General features: G+C 44.0%; 1 protein-coding gene across 3 annotated transcripts in view; it reads left to right on the top strand.

Annotated features, from left to right (window-relative positions):
• ACADSB (acyl-CoA dehydrogenase short/branched chain) overlaps positions 1 to 16,106 on the top strand; it is a 38,819-nt gene extending 22,713 nt beyond the window's left edge. For 2 of the 3 annotated variants that reach the window (XM_080823707.1, XM_080823709.1), the window contains exons 2-11: positions 895 to 1,054; positions 1,265 to 1,365; positions 2,756 to 2,962; positions 3,501 to 3,671; positions 4,406 to 4,531; positions 6,208 to 6,300; positions 8,799 to 8,888; positions 10,554 to 10,691; positions 12,743 to 12,842; positions 13,977 to 16,106. In XM_080823707.1, the coding sequence (XP_080679833.1) occupies positions 895 to 1,054; positions 1,265 to 1,365; positions 2,756 to 2,962; positions 3,501 to 3,671; positions 4,406 to 4,531; positions 6,208 to 6,300; positions 8,799 to 8,888; positions 10,554 to 10,691; positions 12,743 to 12,842; positions 13,977 to 14,047 (1,257 nt within the window). In that variant the 3' untranslated portion in view covers positions 14,048 to 16,106. Of the gene's footprint in view, positions 1 to 666; positions 791 to 894; positions 1,055 to 1,264; positions 1,366 to 2,755; positions 2,963 to 3,500; positions 3,672 to 4,405; positions 4,532 to 6,207; positions 6,301 to 8,798; positions 8,889 to 10,553; positions 10,692 to 12,742; positions 12,843 to 13,976 lie in introns of those variants that run through there. The other variant, XM_080823708.1, reaches the window with a different exon arrangement.
• The last annotated feature ends 5,234 nt before the right edge of the window (positions 16,107 to 21,340 follow it).

Raw genomic sequence — 21,340 nt, 5'->3', positions numbered from 1 at the left:
CGACATTTTGAGAATGAGTTCTGGGGCACCTATGTGGCACAGTCGGTTGGGCCTCTGACTCATGATTTTGGCTCAGGTCACGGTCTCAGGGTTGGGGGATCGAGCCCCAAGTGGGGCTCCGTGCTCAGCACAGAGTCTGCTTAAGATTCTTTCTCTCTCGGGGTGCCTGGGTGGCTCAGTGGGTTAAGCCTCTGCCTTCAGCTCGGGTTATGATCCCAGGGTCCTGGGATCGAGCCCTGCATCGGGCTCTCTGCTCAGCAGGGAGCCTGCTTCCTCCTCTCTCTCTGCCTGCCTCTCTGCCTACTTGTGATCTGTCTGTCAAATAAATAAAATCATAAATATAAATAAATAAATAAAATATTTTAAAAAAGATTCTTTCTCTCACTCTGCCCCTCCCCCCAAATAAATAAATAAATCTTTAAAAAAAAGAGTTCCACCTAGAAAGTTCTGTTTTCGTGTTTTTTTAATTTTTATTTATTGTGTTAGTCACCGTAGTGTACATCATTAGTTCTTGAAATAGTGTTCCAAGATTCATTGTTTGCATGTAACACCCAGTGCTCTGTGCAATCCGTGCCCTTCTTAATACCCACCACCGGGCTCACCCATCCCCCTACCCAAAGGTTCTGTTTGCTTGAGGGTAAAAGGTAATGCTCTGGGAAATTTGTTGAGGTAGAAGAGCTTATTGCTTGGATAAAGGACGTAATGTTAAAAAGGAATTGTGTTTTTGTTCACAAGATAGTGAATTTTTAAATGTGCCAGCTTCCGCTCCTCTTTTCTGGTGACACAAGAGGTAAGAAGGGCTTATAAAGTTAATTCCAAAGAAACTGATGTTCACGTACTTCTCTTTACTTTTGGTGTGTGTGTGTCCCCTGTTCAATGGGACTGTTCCCACAGCTAAGAAGAAACTTCCCGACTTGCCTGTCTTCTTGGAAAACTCCGCCCCATGTCCTAATATCTTCCCAGTCAGAAGCTCTCCTTAGTGCAACAAACCCTGGCCTGTCCTGTGCTCCCCTGCAGATGTTTACAGATGAGGAGATGATGATAAAGGACACTGGTGAGTACACGGCCCAGTGTGCCCTCCGGATCCCTCTGGTCACCAATTGGGTCCAGTGTGAAATCCCATGACGGGCCTAGGGGGTATGTTCACCTCAGTTTGTGAATGGAATTTTTTTACATTAATTAAAAAAAAATTTTTTTTTTTGAAAATAGTAAAACCTATTGTATTAAAAGAGTAAAGACTTATCAGTATTTTTCCCCCGTACAGTTAAAAAATTTGCCCAGGAACGGGTTGCTCCTCTGGTTTCAACCATGGATGAGAATTCAAAAATGGACGTATCAGTAATACAAGGACTGTTTCAACAAGGGGTATATACTTCATAATTCTTCCCATTTCAAACTTTCCTATAAGTTAAAATGTGTGCATTAAAATGTGCGTTAAAATGTGTGCATGTGACTAAATTTAGGAACTGTAAGGACGGCTTAATGAACTCTTCATTTCCTACTCAAAATTATCTGTGTTCTCTTTTAAAGATTTTTATTTTGTATTTTTGAGAGAACATGAGCAGCGGGGAGGGGCAGAGGGAGAGGGAGAAGCAGGCTCTCCACTGAGCAGGAAGCTCCATGCAAGGCTCGATCCCAGGACCCCGAGATCCTAGAAGGCAGGCACTCCCCCAGCTGAGCCACCCAGGTGCCCCTCTGGGTTCTCTTTTAGTTAAGAGGACTTTCTGAGAAAAACAGAAAACTGCAGGAGTTTCACGGTCCAGACCTAGGAGTAGCTGCTGAATACCGAAGACAGTCCTTGGAAAGCTTGGCCGGCATCTGGTCCTGTTCACCAGGCCCCTTCCGCCTTGTCTGCTGGGGTTTGGGGAAACACCACGAGATGTCTGCTCACCACCTAGAATGCCCCAGAAGGAGCGATCCTGCAGTTACCAGCCTGGCTGAAGGAGTCAAGGCAAGGAGCCTGGCTAGAAGGGATTGTGCCGCCCTGCCTTCCTCCAGTTCCTGGCTGTGGGAGACACTTTCGCCTTCTTCCGCTCCATCATCCTTCAAAGCATTTTACAGATCCTTGTGTTTCAGATACCACAAGGAAACAAGTGGCAGTTCTAGCTTGTAACCGCTTCCTTTTCAGAGAGGTACAGCTTCCGCTCTAGTTTTTGTTACTTACAAGATAGTACAAAAGCCATACCAAATTAAAATAAAATCTACAAATAGACTTTTTTTTTAAGTTTTTATTTATTTATTTGACAGACAGAGATCAGGCAGAGAGGCGGGCAGAGGGAGAGAGGGAAGCAGGCTCCCTGCTGAGCAGAGAGCAGGATGCGGATGCGGGGCGGGGCTCGATCCCAGAACCCTGGGATCATGACCTGAGCTGAAGGCAGAAGTTTAACCCACTGAGCCACCCAGGCGCTCCTACATACAGAGTTTTAAAATTAGCAATTTATATAGTTAAAATTTAATTTTGAACTTGTTCTTGAGAGAAATTTTCCCATATGAAATTAGCTGTCTTGGAGCATCTGGGTGGCTCAGCGGGTAGAGTGTCTGCCTTTGGCTCAGGTCATGATCCCAGGGTCTGGAGATCAAGTCCCACATCCGACTTCCTGCTCAGTGGGGAGCCTGCTTCTCCCTCTCCCTCTGCTGCTCCCCCTGTTAGTGCTCGCTCTCTCTCTTCCTCTCTCTCTCTGTGTCAAATAAATAAAATCTTTAAAAAAAAAAAGAAATTCGCTTTCTTAATCTGTTTCCTTGTTTTTCCTTTCAGTTGATGGGTATTGAAATTGAAACAAAATATGGAGGAGCAGGAGCTTCCTTTTTTTCCTCTATCCTAGCGATAGAGGAATTAGCCAAAGTCGATGCATCTGTGGCCTTGGTATGTGACATCCAGAACACAGTAATTAACAATCTGATTAGAAAATATGGAACAGAAGAACAAAAGGCTACCTATTTGACCAAGCTTGCGACAGAACAAGTGAGTCCCTAGGAGTTGGTTAAATGAATCTGATCTCTATTAAACTTAGGACACCTCCAGCTACAATGTTGACTCTGCAATGTTGACAGCACGGTACCGTTCAATAATCAAGCAATGCCCAGTAAATTACTGCTACTAGGAAAATATACTCTGCCTCTTATTTCTGCTTGGAAATTCAGAGAATAGTCAGCAGACAAAAAAACTTTTTTTTTTTTTTTTTTTTTGCCCCAGTTCTATTTCCTTCATACTTTGGTTGGTGGCTTCATTTACAGTGAGATGTCTAGAAAACTGCAATTATTAGAACGAATTTAATTAAATTTAACATTGAATCTGTGCACTTATATCTTTAAATCTTAGACAAGTAGTAGGATATGTATTAGAAAATAACGCTTTGGAAATACAATTATGATTCTGATAAGTACAGGCTTTTAAAAGTGGCTAAAGCTTTAAATGACACTTGTTTATTTTACTAAAGTATTTGTTATGCACAGTACAGACACAGTTATTAACTTGGAATTTTTTCTGCTTGCATATGTAGGTTGGAAGTATCTGTCTTTCAGAGGCTGGAGCCGGTAGTGATTTATTTGCTTTGAAGACCAGAGCTGATAAAAAGGGAAACTATTACGTCATTAATGGGTCAAAGATGTGGATCAGCAATTCAGAATACGCAGGGATCTTCCTGGTGATGGCAAACGTAAACCCTGACCTTGTAAGTTGGAAAGCAGGAATTCTCCCCCACCCCAGCCTCTTCTCTCCGTAGCTCTTTCCTGCCTGCATTTCCTTCTTACAGCTTTCTCTTAAAGTCCTCATTCTCCTCAGTACTGACAAGTTAGATAAGTGACATCTTTTCAGCCTCTTATTTACTATTCTCCCCGAATATATACAGTTGATGTGATTAGTAACTACACAGAAGTCTGTTTATTAATTGCCACCAAATATGTTATTTCAGAAGCTAACCTTTCATTTTGTAGGATTTCACATTTTCTATTTGAGGATGAATTTAAGTACCTACTTACTACATTCCTTTTTAAGAATATTTGGTTTAGTTGGAAAATAGGTATATGACAAAAAGGTAAGTACATTTGATTGTCCTTTCTCTGACATAACATTTAATTGAATTAAATTTTGAAACTTTAACATACTTAACAAATGAAGTTTAAAACATGGAATGCTTATGATCACATGATACTTTAGTGTATCTTAATAATTTTAATAGCCATAATGCTTTCTGGAAAAGTAAAAGAAATTATAGACTTCTTAATTACGAATCTAGTGTTTTCCAAGTTTCCTAATGCACGTGTTGCAGCTCTGAGCCCATTAATATTAATGCCAAAGTTCAGTTTTAGTTTTCTGTCAACTTTCAACTCTTGGAAACAAGGGATCTTACAAGTTCAAGTGTGGCGATGGCATTTTTTTAATCAGCATTTTGAATCTTCTTTTTAGGGGTATAAAGGAATTACCTGCTTCTTAGTAGATCGTGACACTGAAGGCTTTCACATAGGGAAAGCAGAAAACAAAATGGGGATTAGAGCTTCTTCCACGTGCCCATTAACTTTTGAAAACGTCAAGGTGGGTATCTTAGAATTTCCAGCAAAAGACTGGCATGAAATAAGCTATGCATGGAACTGTAGATGCGTGAGAAAAGGGTCACCTTATTGAGCACGCGTAGGACAACGTGCTTAGGTGAGCTCTTGACTAAACGTACTTTTCATGAGAGTTTAGGCAAAGAGGGGAACTTCTCTGCCTAGCAGCTGGCCGCAGAGCCAATGCTGAGGATTAATCCCGTTTATACTTTTTAATTTATATGTTTGTGAACCATTTATACTTTATAAACTTGATACTGACTTCAAAGACGGACGTGTGGTGTGGGTATACCAAAGGCCACAAGGTGGGGATGTTGCTCAATGAGCCTGAGAAACGAGGAGGCAGCGCCCCACAGTTTATAGAGTGGAATCTGTTAAAAGTGAGGGAGAGAAATAAGATGAAATCAGAGAGGGAGACAAACCAGAGACTCTTGGGGCACCTGGGTGGCTCAGTCGTTGAGCGTCTGCCTTTGGCTCAAGTCATGATCTCAGGGTCCTGGGTTCCAGCCCCGCATCGGGCTCCCTGCTCAACGGGAAGCCTGCTTCTCCCTCTCCCCCTCCCCCTGCTTGTGTTCCCTCTCTCACTGTCTCTCTCTCTCTCTCAAATAAATAAAATCTTAAGAAAAAAAAAACACAAAACCATCAGAGACTCTTAACTCTAGGGAACAAACAGGGCTGCTGGAGGGGTGAGGGGTAGGGGAATGGGGTGACTGGGGGATGGGCATGAAGGAGGGCATGTGATGGAATGAGCACTGGGTGTTACATGCAACTGATGAATCACTGACCTCTATCTCTGAAACTAATAATGCAGTATATGTTAATTACATTGAATTTTTTTTTTTTTTGAAGCGAGAAAGAGAAGACTGCTAGAATGGTTATGCTTTAGAACTTGACATGGGTGGAACAGGTTGTGACAGGCTTTTTATCACTTGTATTACAACTTGATTCTTTGGTTCATGAGGGAGCGTGTGCGCGCGCACGGGCTGACTTTGCAGATGGATGGTCCAGCCTCACTAATTGCCCCAGACTGGCTTCCTTCCTGCCTGCCCTTTGTTTCTCTGTTCTGCCCACTCCCTCTCCTGAAGTTATAAAGCTAAATGGATTGTTTTATTGTTCCCAGTCTACATTTTTTTTAATTACGAATAAACATTTTAATCTGTTTCTTCTCTCCTTCCGCCCCTCCCTCATATGCTCGTGCGTGCATGTGTGTGCTCACCTCAGGTGATTTTTGCAGGAATGATAGTCGCAGCAGAAGAAAGGTTGGATACCCTTGATTTAGCCCAGTACTTACATGTTTTGTTTAATTCCCAGTATGTCCTATCTCACTATAGCATACAGGTAGGAATTGGGGAAAGTGATTATTCATCTGTTATTGATGGATTGTATGAGAGTCCCTTTTTCTAGATCCATTCATTTGTTCAACACGTGCCTGTGCTGGGCGCTAGCAGAAGCAAATCAAACAGCACTGACATGAGTCCTGTCCTCTCCCAGAGCTTTGTGGGAAGCCGAGGAGAAGACAGACAAGGGGTAGCCTTGGCGTTCACGAAGTCCTGGGCTAGAGTCCTGTCACACAAATTGGGGATGTTGTGTATATAAACCTGTGTAATCAAAACGAATTATGTAAAATTAAATGTAGAAATAACTGCACGTTTTTCCTTTCAGGTTCCGGAAGCCAATATCCTGGGACAAATTGGACAGGGCTATAAGTATGCCATAGGGAGTCTTAATGAAGGCAGAATAGGAGTTGCTGCACAGGTTAGTCACATTTTAGCCAAATTGCTCTACTCTTCCACAGTGTGGGTCAATTAAAACGTTGAAAGAAAAAGTGCAAAGGAAGGAAGAGAGGGAGGGAGGGAGGGAGAGGAGAACTGATGAGTGTTGGAAGCTTGTGAACACAAGATGGCGCCCTTCCCTTCCGTGAGGGGAAGGAATGGCTTCTGACTGATTTCTTTCAGATCCCGCTTGGGTCAATTATGTAATGTCCTGAGAACCAAACAATGGCTCAGTGGTGACGCTTTTTCTGCTTTGAGAATGTTAAGTATTATCCGATACCCGGATCGATAACTTCTCAAATATATTGTAAATTGAATGTGCCTTTAACAAACATCGCCTTTTCAGTTTTTGAAGTTCATTCTAGAAGAAAATTTTTTTAATTAAGAATACCTGATATTCTGTGTAATGAGGGTCTGTAATCTGTAAAGAATGACAGATTTGCTGCTTAGCATTTTGCCTGTGAAAATCAGGCGATCTTGTGTTTGTGGTGCTTGAAATAAAATAGCCGTAATTAAACAGATACGTACGATGAGAACTATTCCATTTTTTTTAACCAAATTTGCCCTTTATAATGCACATTACATTGTTCTGTGACGTGAGATCGGTTGCTTTCTTGATTAACACAATTAATAGCATCTGGTTTTATTATAAATGTCATTTTGGGGGTGCCTGGCTGGCTCAGTCGGCAGAGCACGTGATTCTTGATCTTGGAGTTAGGAGTTCAAGCCCCACATTGAATGTAGAGGTTACTTAAAAATAAAATCTTTTTTTTTAATGTCGTTTTGTAGAATATATTTGTTTATTTTTAATCAACGAATATCCCAAATTCAAAAACTAACAGCATTTAGATTTCAAAGCCATTGGTATAGTTAGATGTTGTAGTATCCCTCTAGATTTTTTTTCCACTGCTGTTAATTTGCTAACAAAACATCCTTAGATCAAAACTTAACCCATGTTTCTCACAAAGCTAGATAATGAGAGAAATGGCTTGTCTGTTCTTTTTAATGTTTTCCTGTGATTCAGTTTCATCAGATATGACATTAAAAACTGTAGGACTGGATCTCCTTGTTCTCAGATATATAAATAATATAGATGTTGCGGTAGTAAAATACACAGCCTGGGCTTTCATCTGATTACTCCAAGTTATCTTATAACCTAATTAAAAGTTAAGGTCAGGTAGTTACCATTTCTTGGTTAACACCGTGGATCCCTTTTAGAGAAAGAGTTACAAATAATAGCAAACTGAAGGTACTGTCCTCAAAACTGCAGCCAAAGACCATTTAGTTTTTCATTATTGATAGTGAAAACGTCTTACAGAGATGGAGAAGCCTATTGTGACTGACAACTGGTCATTTTTAGGATATTATCCGCATGCCATAAACGTCAGTCCGGAGTTTGGTGACCTCATCTTATCTCAGCCCCAAGTGCGGTGGGTTGGTGCCTCACTGAAGTTTGGGTTTTGCGGGGGATGGTGTCCTTTAATCATTTTTAGCTCGATATTCTCTTCTCCAGGAAATTCAAAACAAAAGGCTGAAGAAAAATGTGAATGAACACTAATGAAATATTGATAAGTTTGTGGGCGTTTCCCCCAAAGCTTTCACTGTTGATTTTTTTTTTTTATTCTTTTTCTAAAACCCATATAGTTTGACATCATTTGAGGTAGTGACTTCATGGCCACCTAGTGTTGGAAGGGAGCAACCATTTCTGAGCTTGAATGGTTCAGTAGGTCAGTTAGCAATGAGACTGTTGAGCTGAGCTTGCCAGCAAGGCCTGACTGGTTCCCGAGCATAAGTTCCCGTCTTTACCAGGTGCTCTCAGTGTAACCCTGCAGGAAACCTTTCAGGTCTGACAACACGGACGCCTCGGCCACTCACGCCCTCCACTCCAAGCCTTCAGTCCTTAGACACCTCACGTCGCTTTTTTTTTATCAAGTTCCCACAGATGAAACTAATATGCAGCCGGGGTTGGGAAACCCCTGTTCTTTTATGTTCTAGTGCCCTTTCCCTGAAGCGTTTATTAATCCTGATAGTATGCAACACGGACAGGAAGATAGAAGGTTAGGAAGTGACCTTCCACCCTGGCCTTCTAGAAAGACAAGAGGGAGCTACTCTGGAGTCTTCAAGGCCAGTTGAGAGCAGCATTTCCAGGGCTTGCTTTATGCCTGGAGAAGCAGAGCTTAAATGAAGAGCTCCCTTCGAAGTAACCTCGTGGTAGGAGCACAGCCAAGCCTGAGACTCACCTCCGCTAGAATTAAATAGACCCCTATTTGCATGAAACCACTTGAATGATTTCTCGAATCTTCTCCCAGTCCCTGGAAGTTAAGTTCTACAAACGCAGTGTGTGAAGGTGCCACTTTGTGCCTCCAGTTCTTCCCCTGCCTGCAATGACTCAGTTTGCCTGTAAAAGGAACGTATACCCTGAATAATTAAAAGCATAAACTTAATAACAAAATAGGAAATCCTGCTCCTTTTTTTGAACAGATGCTGGGACTGGCTCAAGGGTGCTTCGACTACACTATTCCCTACATGAAAGAAAGGATGCAGTTTGGCAAAAGGATATTTGATTTTCAGGTATGTAATCATTAGCCTCTCCGTTCTGAGCTGTCCTCTCGATTTCTGCTAATGAAGAGCTGTGTCATAAATCCGTGGAGGGCGTCCCCTCGGGGCGATCTTAATGGGAGAGGTGGGGAGGAGGAAGGAACGGGTCTCAGGGCACCTACCTGTGAAGCCTTGACTTTCTCCAAGGGCAGAACAGTAGTCCTTGAGGCCCACCTGTGGCATGACTCCGGATTTCTTAGTGAGCACTTTAGAGTTGTCTCCGCACTGCTTGCCAAGTTCTAGGGCATGGGGTCTCCAGTCAGGCACCCAGGGCTCAAATCCCAGCTCTCTCTTACCAGCTGTAGGCGGTGGGCAACTTACCTCACCCTCTCGGCCCCAACTGCCACATCTCTAAACTAAAGGTAATGCTAGGGTGACTTGGCCTCAGAGAGGTATGTGGAGTATGTAGCACGTTGCCTGAGTGGGACGAGTGCTCAGTAAATGGGAACACTTGTTAGGAGCCCTCTGTGCGGGAGCCACACAATAATCCTCCAAAGACTACACTTTGACTCTTCTTGAAAGTAGAAGGTACGGTTTGCTGCAGTGAGTCAAATGAGGAGTTCTCAGCCAGGTGCATTGAAAGAAGCTGGCCTGGTCTAATGATGTGGCTTCTCGGAGCTCCCCAGGTAAGGAGGCTGTAGGGGGCCATGGCCCCCTTACAGTCCATGGGGAAGCCTTCCCAGGTTAGTGAAGGCCCAGAGCGGCAGCTTACCACGCTTACTCAAGCACTTTACCTAAAAATCCAGAGTAACTGTTTCACATGTTCGTGAAACCTCCCTGTAGGCAGCTCTAGGCTCCAAGTCTGATTTCTTACTACATTTCCGGCTCTGTTGCACTGCATCATCTTCAGGTGCCGTGATAAGGACTTGGCCTTACACAAGCACGCACCGATTGCCTGTGCATACAGATTCTAGGCACAGTGTGAGCGTACGTGGTCAGTTCAAGGCCTGGAAAGACTGAGCGTGGCAGGCCTGGCCAGGACCCCCCCATAGCCCATGCTGTCTTTGCATCTTAGCCATGGGAAACGGAAGCCCCTGGAGATTGAGTTCCCAAGGACATCAGGTGTCAAACCATAGGTGTTTCGTCTTGGCTTCTGGTCCTATTTTCATTTAATTATGCTAGAGTACTTTCTCGGAGCCAGCTGCCACGGAGTTTGCAAGGAAAGGGACGGAATATGAAGACAGTTTGTGGAAAGCTTTAGATCTTCTTTGTACAGAGGAAACAATGTTTCTGTGTCTGTGGAGTTGGCAAAGGAGGGATACGGCGTCAGGTGAACTGATAGGTGTAATCATGACACTTCTAAAGATGCCGGGTATGGGCAATTAAAAGAAAACTGTAAAGCTTCATTTTGATCATAAAATGGATTTAAATTAATTATTAAATATAACAAATTGTTAAACCTAATTCTGTGATTATTTTTTAAATCTTGACAGTTATACAGAATTACATGAACTTTGAACATTTTCTAGATCCGTTTCCTTGTAGAATGCAGATTTTTAAGTATTTCTACGAAATGAAAGCAAATTCCATTTCAGGGGTATATTTTCATCCTGTCAGTGTTCCACATCCAGGCAAGACTTTGAGGATAAGCTATTTTTTCAGAAGTCATAATTCTCTAACTTGGGCCCGCATTTCCAGGGGCTCCAACACCAAGTGGCTCACGTTGCCACCCAGCTAGAAGCTGCGAGATTGCTGACGTACAACACTGCTAGGCTTCTAGAAGCTGGAAAGCCGTTCATAAAAGAAGCATCGATGGCCAAATACTATGCATCAGAGGTAAAACAACAAACAACCGAAATCCGTAACTCAGCCTTCTTCCCCTCCACTCTCCCATTATGTATGTATGAACCTTTCCACTTAGTATTGATTGAGCATTTGTTTTTCGAGTAAAATAGCATAGACGTTGCAGTTCCTACAACAGAAAAGCAAAATCGCAAGCCTTCCGTGGAAAAGTGCTTTAAATCTATGAGGTCTCGGCGTTTTCACGGGCTCTTCGGTGGAAACCGAGTCACGCAGTTCGGGTAGAACACGCATCACGAGTCCTTCCGTGAGCCTCATCTGAATGCGGCATCCCACCCCTGGTTCCCCTGGTTCAGGCAAAGTGAATACCCAGGGAGATCCCGCGAAGTAAAAACCCCAAGAAGAGCGAGTTCACGGTTTGAGGGAATCCTTTCTGTTGATGCCTCACGCATTCTCCGTTTAACCCGGTAGACGCTGGCTGGAGAACTTGCCCGATCACTGAGTGCTACGTCCCAACCTCTGTAGTTTGTCTCCATAGCTTGGAGTCGTTCCTTAACCTCTCAGCCCCCAAATTTCGCCATCCACCTCTACCTCCCTTCTGAGTTCCAGACTAATCGATCCGGTTTCCACGGGACCTGCCCACCCCGTTGGACCGGCAGAGGCCTGAGCCGCCTTGACACCCTCTTCCCCTTGATCCCCACCTTGAATCCCCTCATCCGCTGCGGGGGATTCTGCCCCGAGCGTTTCTTGCACTCATACGTTTCTCTGCCTTTACACGGCCCCCTGTTGCCCCACCCATGGCATTTCTTGACCAGAGGGCCCCGCCCACCTCTGCCTGTTCCCCTGGGCCGTCTTGCTTCTTCCTCGGGTCCAGTCTTCCCTTTTCAGAATGTCCAGGAGCCCATGTCACCCCAGCTTAACTTTCGTGGCTTCTCACAGCAAATGGAACAATATTTGTATTCAATTCCTGCTGCTTTTAACAAATTAACCAAAAATTTAGTGGCCTAGAGCAATACAATTGCATTAATCTCATGGTTCTGGAGTTCCGAAGTCTGAGTTATCTCTGGGATAGAATCAAAGTGTCAGCAGAGCTGCCTTTCGGAGGCTCTGAGAATCCGTGTCCTCGCCCTTCCCGCTCCTAGAGGCCGCTCGCCTTCTCCCACTCACAGCCCCGGCCTCCGCCTTCAGGGCCCTCCGGGTAGCGTGTTCAAATCTGGCTCTGGCTCTCCTGCCTCTCTCTTTCCCTTAAGAGGACCCTTGTGATGCCGTTGAGCACACCCAGGCTATCCGGGACCCTCTCCCATCTCAAAGCCCTCAACTTACCACAACTGTGGGCTCCCATGGCCACGTAAGGTAACAAACATTACAGTTTCTGGGAATTAGCATGCAGACGTCTTTGGGGTCCGTTACAGTCTTTAGCCCGCCTGCCATCGGGAGGCCCGCCTGCCTGCCTCTCCATTGTCTTCACAGTTTGCCCTGACCCCAGCGCACTGCCCCCCTCAGGTCCCTGAGGTTGATAAACCCATTTTCCCCTTAAGCCCTCCCACATGTTCCTCAACTTGAAATGTCCCCTAACTCGTCCTTTGGGGCTCAACAAAGCTGTCATTTCCTCACACGTTCCCCCCACCCCTAAATCCCATCAGCTTTCCTAACTGGCTCTTCTATTACCCTGTAGAGTTTACTTGTTTCTGTAATTGTTAGTTGGGCGTGTGAGCCAAAAACGGCAGTGACCGGCAACCCCCGCCCCCACCACACTGTGGTTTACCCAGCGGCTGGCAGAGTGTGTGACCAAAAGAAGGCCCTTGATAAATATTTGCTGAATAAACAATGCCTGTTGGCAGCATGTGATTGTGTCTGATCAATACCCTAATTTTCTTAAGAAAATGGGAATTTTGTGAATTAATAGGACAGTTTGCATTAGTGGTATAGGGGAGGCGACTGAAGAGACAGTGCTGTCTTATAAGGGCACTTCAGTCCTTTCACTTGCCGGTAGCGGTGAACCTGCGTCACTAGAATATTCTGCAGGAGTGTTTATGGTGCATCGGTTTTGTGGTTTCAGCAGGTCGTCTGCTGCTTGGTTTTGGCAGGTGGCGGGCCTCACAACCAGTAAGTGTATCGAGTGGATGGGAGGAGTCGGCTACACCAAAGATTACCCTGTGGAAAAATACTTCCGAGATGCGAAAGTCGGTAAATAGATTTTTTACATTTTATTTTGTTTTCTTTTATTCGCCTCTGTGGCTGTCGGGGCTGCTGTCTGTGTTTGATTTTCTGCTACTGAAATCTTGGGCAAAGGCAGTAGAGTCTCTTCCGTGTGGTGTTTACCGGCTGTCTTCTTCTCTGTGGTTGGTTTTCCTTCTCCCCACCCCTTCCTTCAAGAAAAAGATGGATGTGTATTTTTTAAAAACCTCAAATTGCCTTTTTATTTTTTTAAAAGATTTTATTTATTTATTTGACAGGCAGAGATCACAAGTAGGCAGAGAGGCAGGCAGAGAGAGGAAGGGAAACAGGCTCCCTGCTGAGCAGAGAGCCCAATGTGGGGCTCGATCCCAGGACCCTGGGATCATGACCTGAGCCGAAGGCAGAGGCTTTAACCCACTGAGCCGCCCAGGTGCCCCTCAAATTGCCTTTTTAAATGACTCCACAGGCCTTTTAGTAAAAGTGCAACAAAATCAGCTGTTGTAATTTTTCTTTTCCTAAACACGTTAATACATTTGATGCGTTGAGTGCCGATCTTTGAAGCGAAGTTCTGATTCCAGAAGCTTCATGCCTGATCAAGCCTGAGTGTTCTGATGCTCCACTACTAGGTGGGGAGACCAAAACGAGGGGCTTTCAAAGCTGCCTGTTCCTGAGGGACAGTCCAGGCTTGCACACGGAGAGCTGAGGAACAACTTCCGTGTTTCCTACTGATTCTGGAATCAGAATCCAGTTTCCAAATGAATATTATCTCATAGGCAGAATGACTTTGTCATACAGTACAATATTCAGGGGCATGGAGTGTCACTGGGGACAGTTTTGGTGTTGTTTTTTTTTTTAAAGATTTATTTATTTCATTTTTGAGAGAGAGAGAGAGAGAATGAGCCAGGGAAGGGCAGAGGGAGAAGCAGATTCCCCACTGAACAGGGAGCCTTACACGGGACTCGATCCCAGGACCCTGGGATCAGGACCTGAGCCAAAAGCAGACGTTTAACTGAGCCACCCAGGCGCCCCAACTGGGGACCGTTCTATAGCAACCACAAAGGTGACATGTGAGAGCGATTTCTCGTACAGACGTGTGGCCGTGGGTGCACTCCTAATTGTTCCTTTCACTCCATTTTGTTTAAGGCACAATATATGAAGGAGCTTCAAATATCCAGCTGAACACCATCGCAAAGCACATTGGCGCAGAATACTGACATCCGAGGGAATGGGGCCTCTCCCCTGATCGCTGGTAGAACATTCTAAGCTATCATGCCTTGTTGGGGACGTAAACCTCCACAGCATTGAAGCATTCTATTTAGGTTCTTAGTCATGATGCTTGGGGTAGACCTTTGCTGTTTGATCTGTTGTTCCGGACTGCATCAAAGAGGCACAGGAAATCATTTTTCAAATTTGGGAAAAAGGCATCCGTATTTTTCCAGAACTATTTTTAGAGTTGTGTACATATTAATCATCCCAGCTTCAGGGCAGGCAGACGTTTCACTCTGTCAGCATTTGGAAAAATACATTTGAAGTATTACTTACAGACATGGCTATTTTATATTCCTCCTAAATTTTTACTTTTTAGAATCAGTCGGAGAAGATTTTGTCACAGCTGGCAATTCTATAGATCAATTCTAAGTTTCTAAAGTAGGTAGCAACTGAAAATGTAGAAAAATCTAAAAAAAAAGTTTAAGTTAAAAAAAAATCTGAAAGTTCTAGTTCTGAATGTCTGGAAGTGGGTGGAAAATAAGTGTATGGTTCTATAGATCATGTGACTGCAGACGTTATTTTAAGAAAGTAAAGCAATATAATTTGTTACTGTAATTAACCCGCATAAAGGATGCATTTCATGATGATTTCAGCAGATTATTTTAAAAACAAGTCTCTCGGGGTACCTGTCTAGCTCAGTTGGTAGAGCAGCACGTGACTCATGATCTCAGGGTTGTGAGTTCAAGCCCTTTGTTGGGCATGGAGCCCAGTTTAAAAAAAAAAAAAGTCCCAAACAAGTCTCTCTATTAGTTTTCAAGCATAAAGTTAAAATAGTTTGGTATTGGTATTGTAGTCAGAACATATTCAATATTATAATATTCATTTTTATTGTGCATTATTTTTCAATGTCATTTCTTTCTATATTTGAATTGAATAGTGTTTCTTCAAACTTAATTATTGGGCCTGATCATGAATAGTAATGCAGAAATTATGTTCTGGTTCAGTGATGCTCAAGAGGGAGAAACCTTGTTCCTGTAAAGAAGTATATCAAAATCTTACAAGGAAAGAGAGAAGGGGCCTATAGGGTTTGAAAAAACATATTCGGTGATGTAAAAAATAATATAAAAATAATTTTATATCTGGGAAGGCAAAAATCTATTGTTTCACGATACAGATTATAGAAAGGCAAAGTTCAACAAAATACTGGTGATACCATTTCTTCAGTATCGGGGCTTCTCAATCAGGAGAAGCGGACCCCGTCCCTCTCCTACCCAGGGTGCATATCCTAAGTCCCCTCAGGGAGGTGGACATTCGAGTGGTTAGAGTTTTGTGTTTTCTGAAAAGGTGACATGGGTTAGAGATGTTAAAAAATGTTTCAAGGTTCATAATCACTACTGTTCAATGGGAAGCATTTTAGTACATAAATGAGAATATCGTGTTTTTTAAGAAAACTAGACATTTTTAGAGTAATTTTGCTTGGCACAATCATGTTTCTTGAATTGGCTTAATTTCTGTAATGCAAAACACATTTAAATATTCAGAATTGGTAAATACAATAGAGAGAGGATTACTTTAAAATATCAGGAAGAAATAAAGACAAATTTAGACCTTGGATCAAAAGAGATAAAGTCTTCTTGATTTTCAAATAGGGAGAGGATAGAAACTAATTCATTCAATCTTTCCAAACAAAAAGACAGTATGGTCTGATAAGGAAAGTAGGGGAATAGATGAAATGCCCTAAAACAGGACTGGACATCTTTAATTTCTATGATTATATTAAAAAGAGTGAACTTTACAGATAATGCTATAGAACCCAACATTAGTAGAAAAATATCCCGACGGGCTCCTGTGCAATCATAAACGTGAGAAACTACAATACACCTCGTGTTCAAGTTAGCAGTGTTGGAGAAACTCCTGTGTAGATCCAGACCTTGAATTTGTATCTTGTCCTGATAAAATTCTAATGGTGTGTGTGTATTGTGCATGTTCACAAAATCCAGTTGAAAATTAATTGGATATTAATGTATCTACATTCTTTTATTAAAGAATCATCGTGTTATTTTACCTTCTACCAAAGAGGACGTTTTGGGGTTTCCCTGTAGCTCTTCCCTTACGCAGGGCTTGAACTCATATCGAGACCTGAGCTGAGATCAAGCGTTGGACCCTTGTGGGTGCCAGGGTGTCTCAGGCGGTTGGGGCGTCTGACTTTTGATTTCGACTTGGGTCATGGTCTCAGGGTCACGAGACCAGGCCCGTGGCAGCCTCAGCTCTCAGTGGGAAGTCTGCTTGAGATTCTCTCCCTCTGCCCCCCCTTCTCTCTCTTTCTCTCTCTCTCTCTCAAATAAATAAATCTTAAAAAAAAAAAAAAGGAGTTGGATGCTTACTTAACCAGTTGAGCCACCCAGGCACCCCATCCGTTATATCTTTTCTTAATAACCATGACTTCGGGGTCTGTAAACCATCTGTCCCGAGTTAGCGTCTCGTGGAGGATGAGCGTGTTCACCTCCTGAAGGCTGTCGCTTTTCTTTGTTAATTTGAGGGTTGGGCCTCTGTGGTTCTTGGTGAACCCAAACACCAAGGAACCGCTTGGGCTGTATTTGTGTGGGGGAAGCTGGACTCCCTCCAACAGCCAGGTCAGTATTGTTAGAGATTTACTTATTTTACAACATGAAAATGAGTCAGTGTCAAAGGCTTCAGAGTCAGGGAAAGTTAAACCTAGAAAAACCTTAGAAAACAATCCAGCCAACTCGCTCATTTTGAATGGGAAGGATTCATAGCCCAGAACGTTCGTCCTCAGTCCTCCACCGGGGACAAAACAAGACAAGAGTCCAAATGTACTGACTCCCAGTACAGTGCCCTGCCTCCAATTTAAGATCATCTCTGTTCAACAAATTTTGGATTTCAGTCTCGTTATACTTCAGTATTCTTGGTGATTTATTTTAGGTTTAACTGATAAAGAGTTAACATTTTGAAAGTATTGCCATTGATTGCTGTCATTACTTATATATATTAATCACCTGCCAATCACCTTGCTGATGTACTTTCGCTGATCTTTCATAAATTGAAAGTTTCGTTTTCATGGTATGTATCAAGCAGGCTATTCGGTATTACAAAATCAGAATCCTTTGGAGAATAAAAAAAAAAATACAGCACTCAGTTAACTGGAGATTTTTGCTGCTCTGATGAAACAAAACTGTCTGTTAAGCATACGGATGAAGTAACAAAATGAGGTCGTCTTCCTGCAAAATACGGAACACCTTTGTTTCCCAAGCTGCGATCTTTCCTCTCGTGTAAGCCAGTTTCGTTTGTTTTCTGAGAAAGGGTCTTCCGATGGAGGCCAAGTTTAATTTCTGAAGCTAAGGAAAAGTTTACTGGAGGCCTCTTTTTATTTATTTATTTTTGCTGGAGCAGCTCTCCAGTGGAGAGGCCCCGTCTTCTGAGCACATCTTCACGGTATAGACTGTAGCTAGCTGACATTTATGCCTGTGCTTTCTGGTACTACTTTTGGAAACTTCGTATTGTTGTGCCTGGTACTCAGTGATGCGCCTTAGCCTCACGCCGTCGGAGGCTTCAGCTTGTCTGTTCCCCGTTATTTCCTACATTAGTTTAGAAATCTAAATGTCAGTCCCTTTCTTCCTTTGTCACCCAAGGGCACGTGCCAAGCATTCACGGCCTCCGAGGGTCTCAAGTGTCACACAGCTGAGAAAGACTGGATAGATACCGGAACGTGTGTTCGTCCCTGGTGTCGTCTTTCTGTTCTCATGAGTGTGTCCTCACACAGAGATTGAATAGGAAAGGACCAAGGTCAACCCCACGCATAAGTATTTCTTCAGATCCTTTAGAAGGATGACACTGAGTGCCAACATCCCTTGGGCTCTCATCAGCCGTTGCTCTACACTCTTGGCACGTGCGGTAGGCTTTCCTGTTAGCCCATTTGACAGGCCAGGAGACTGAGGTGTGGGGAGCTTAAATAAGATGCTGGCTGGCCCATGACAGAGATGATGCAGACTTGGGCAGCCTGGCCGATGAGGATCTTTTCAAACGGAGAAGCTAGCTGGGGAGAGGGGTGCGAGACGAATCAGCAGGGGTGGTGGGAGCCCAGTGTCCTGGGAGAAAGACTGGGGAGTGGGATGGGCAGGGCGATGGACAGATGCAACTGGAAGGGGAACAAAGTACCGAAAAGGGCACTAAGGCCATGCCAGAAGATGCCCTCCCCTCCAGAGCGACCTGGAAGTTACCCTGAGGAAGGAGGAATGACAGAGCAGGACAAGAAGCTGAGTGGGCGGGCGGGATGGTACTGCGGTTTGTACGGAGCGCCACCGTACCACGGAGCAAAGCTGGCTGGACAGAACTTAGTGGTAAGTAGGAAACAAAATAAGGTAGCCCAGCGTAGCAGCGCTCATGGGTATGAATGGGTTAAACTCGCCTATGAAAAATAAAAGACGTCAAGATGGGACCAACGGAAAATGTAAATCCCAGCTGCATGCAGTTAGAAACCAAAAACACGGAGGCAGCGCTGGAGAGTTGGAAGGATGGGGCAGAGGTAGGACGGGCCTGGAGGAGGAGCAGCACCGCGTTAAAGGCACAGGTGGCTGTAAAGGGTGGCCGCAAGCCCACCAGCAGATCTCACCAAGCAGGCACCGTCGTCATGAACTTGATGTCTAACAACATAACTGGGAACTATATAGAGCAAAACAAATAGAAATACGATGAAAAACATTGACAAAGCCATCATCACAGCACGGACTCGGGAGTCAGCAAACCTGGTAGAAGGTAAGCAGGGATCCAGAGGGCGGGGATGGTGTGATTAACAAGTTTGAGGTCTGCGGGGAGAACGTTCTTTTTAAATGCAAATGAACGGCCCTGTCGGATTTGCCACAAAGGACATTTCTACAGATTCCAAAAAAAAAAATACAAAATTTTATAGGCAACACGCCCACCATTCCCAGTGAGAAGTAAATACATGGGAAAAAGGTAGAATACAAAAGAGCGAACCGTAACTTTAAATAACTTTGGTTAATTCAATATACAGAAATAGAGATGACAGATTGCGGACAGTGGTATGGGAAGCCCCGCTATCTTGGTCCTTACTTGGTCAGACAAGAAGGAATGTCACGGACTTTAAAGCAGCAGGGTTGATAGTAGCGAAAAGTTAGAGATGCTTAAGAGAATAAGTAAATGATGGAACTACACACTCTACATCCCATGTGGCAGTTTAAAAGAATGAGGCCCATGTACTGAGTTGAAATCCTCACCAAATGTATCATTAAAAAAAAAAACATCGAATATTTGTGCTCAGCGGTACAGATCTATTTCTGTAAAGCCAAGCGCGTATAGAAATTGTTATCATAAACTCGGGAAGTGTAATGGCCACATCGATCACTGCATTGAGGGCCTCTAGGGCCAGCGCTAGGGGTCAAGCAGCACCGCCCTTGAGGTCATTGGGGTCACCTCTACTGCTGGAATTTTTATAATGGGGGTATTATAGGACTTGCATAATTGTCATTAAATAAATATAAGCGTATTATTTATAATAATTAACAGCATTAAATAAATACAAGCGTATTTCAATGTGTCATTGAAAATAAAACGAAACCTACCTGTGCAGTTGCTGAAATGTTTCCCTTTTGTACATCGTTTGACATTTTACTGATTTTTCTGCTTTTCTCAACTAGCCACAGCCAAGTAGGCCACTCCATCCTGCCACGCAGGACACTGGACTGATGGACAGTGAACCAAAAGTCCCTTGAAGGGTTGGCCTCCGTGGGTAAATCACACAGGCCCCGTGTAGACAACTGTCCTGCACGGGCCTTGTGTGTCTTGCTCTGCTGAGCACGACTTTCTGGGAGGGCTTCTGGCATTCAGGTACAGACTGGGCCGTCGACACTGGCCTAGCGATTAGCATCTGGTCTTTTTGTCATAATTTGATTTTATGGGATTTGACCTGAGATCTCCAAACATAATAGTTACAACCTGCAAACGAGAAGAATTTTTTCCATGTGAAATGTTATATCCATCCGTACGTAACACCCTCAGCTTTGCCTCTTGCCCACAAAATATTTACTGTCTGGCCCTTAGGAAAAGTTTGCCAGACCCTGATTAAGTTATTGCCTCTTAAATCAGATTCTGCGAAGGTCAGTCAGTCTGTTTGGAAAACACCAAAAATAAATAAATAAATAAATAAAGCAAGACACGCGAGTCCCCCAAGGAACTTGGGTCATTCACTCCATTTCGTTTGCAGCCTGTCTGGCCCGATGGGCTCCCTCCTTCCAGCTACAACAGCGTTCACGTCTCCCGTCCTTGAACACTCTGAAGTCCCTGTGGGCCACTGTCCCGCAGCGCAGCCGGGTCGCCACCCGCGGCCACCTCTCCTCTCAGGGTCTACTCCTTTCATCTCTTCTTAAGTGCCGTTCAGTTTTGTCAGTGGGCTTACACAGTGCTCTCAAGAGTTATCTTTTTGGGGCAGCTGGGTGGCTCCGTCGGTTAAGTGCCTGACTCTTGCTTTCAGCTCGGGTCATGATCTCAGGGTTGTGAGATCAAGCCCCACGTCGGGCTCCGTGCTCAGCGTGGAGTCTGCTTGAGACTCTCTCTCTCTCTGCCCCTCCCATTGCGTGCGCTCTCTCTGTCTCATAATAAATAAAATCTTTTTAAAAAGCTATCTTTTTACCTTTATTGGTGACCTCTAATATCCATTCCAAACTATTGTTTTAGACACCCCTCTTCCTTCTCAGGCTCTCTGCTTCCTTTGCTTTTTTGACAGAACACCAACTTTGGGGAGAGCGGAACAGACCTTTCAGGGGCCTTTTGCCCCCACACCCAGCACCAAGTCGACTGAGACCCTGATCTACCAGTCAGATTATGGGGCCTGGAATCTGCCTGTTTCAGAATCCGTTGGGGGATTTTTCATTGCACACTCAAAGTTGAGTGTTACACTGATTCCGGCCCCAGAGTCCATGCAGAGTCTTTTTCAACTTCCCAGCACCCCAGTGTAGCAGGACCAGCTAATGAAACTCCAGAACTTTCTAAACACCCACCTGCTTAGAAGGGCAGAGAAGCAGAAGGCAGAGCGGGCAGGGCACCTTCCCCTTCGTCCTCCTGAGTTCAGAGGTGACTAGCTCATTACAGATTACCCATTCTCTCTCCTAATGTGCAATTGAGAAGCCATGCACCAGCTGTTCTCCTAGTTCCGTGGAACCAAAAGCAATTTAGGTCAATGTGTTCATCACAATTTTCCCACCCCAAAATAGGAGGCTTGGTGAGGCTTGCTTTAATGAAATTTTACCTTTATTAGCAAGAGA

The sequence above is a fragment of the Martes martes genome (genome assembly GCF_963455335.1).
Source record: "Martes martes genome assembly, chromosome: 14".
NCBI classification, from domain to species: Eukaryota; Metazoa; Chordata; class Mammalia; order Carnivora; family Mustelidae; genus Martes; species Martes martes.
The sequence above is the reverse complement of the archived record's forward strand: the minus strand, read 5'-3'. Positions and strand labels throughout refer to the sequence as shown.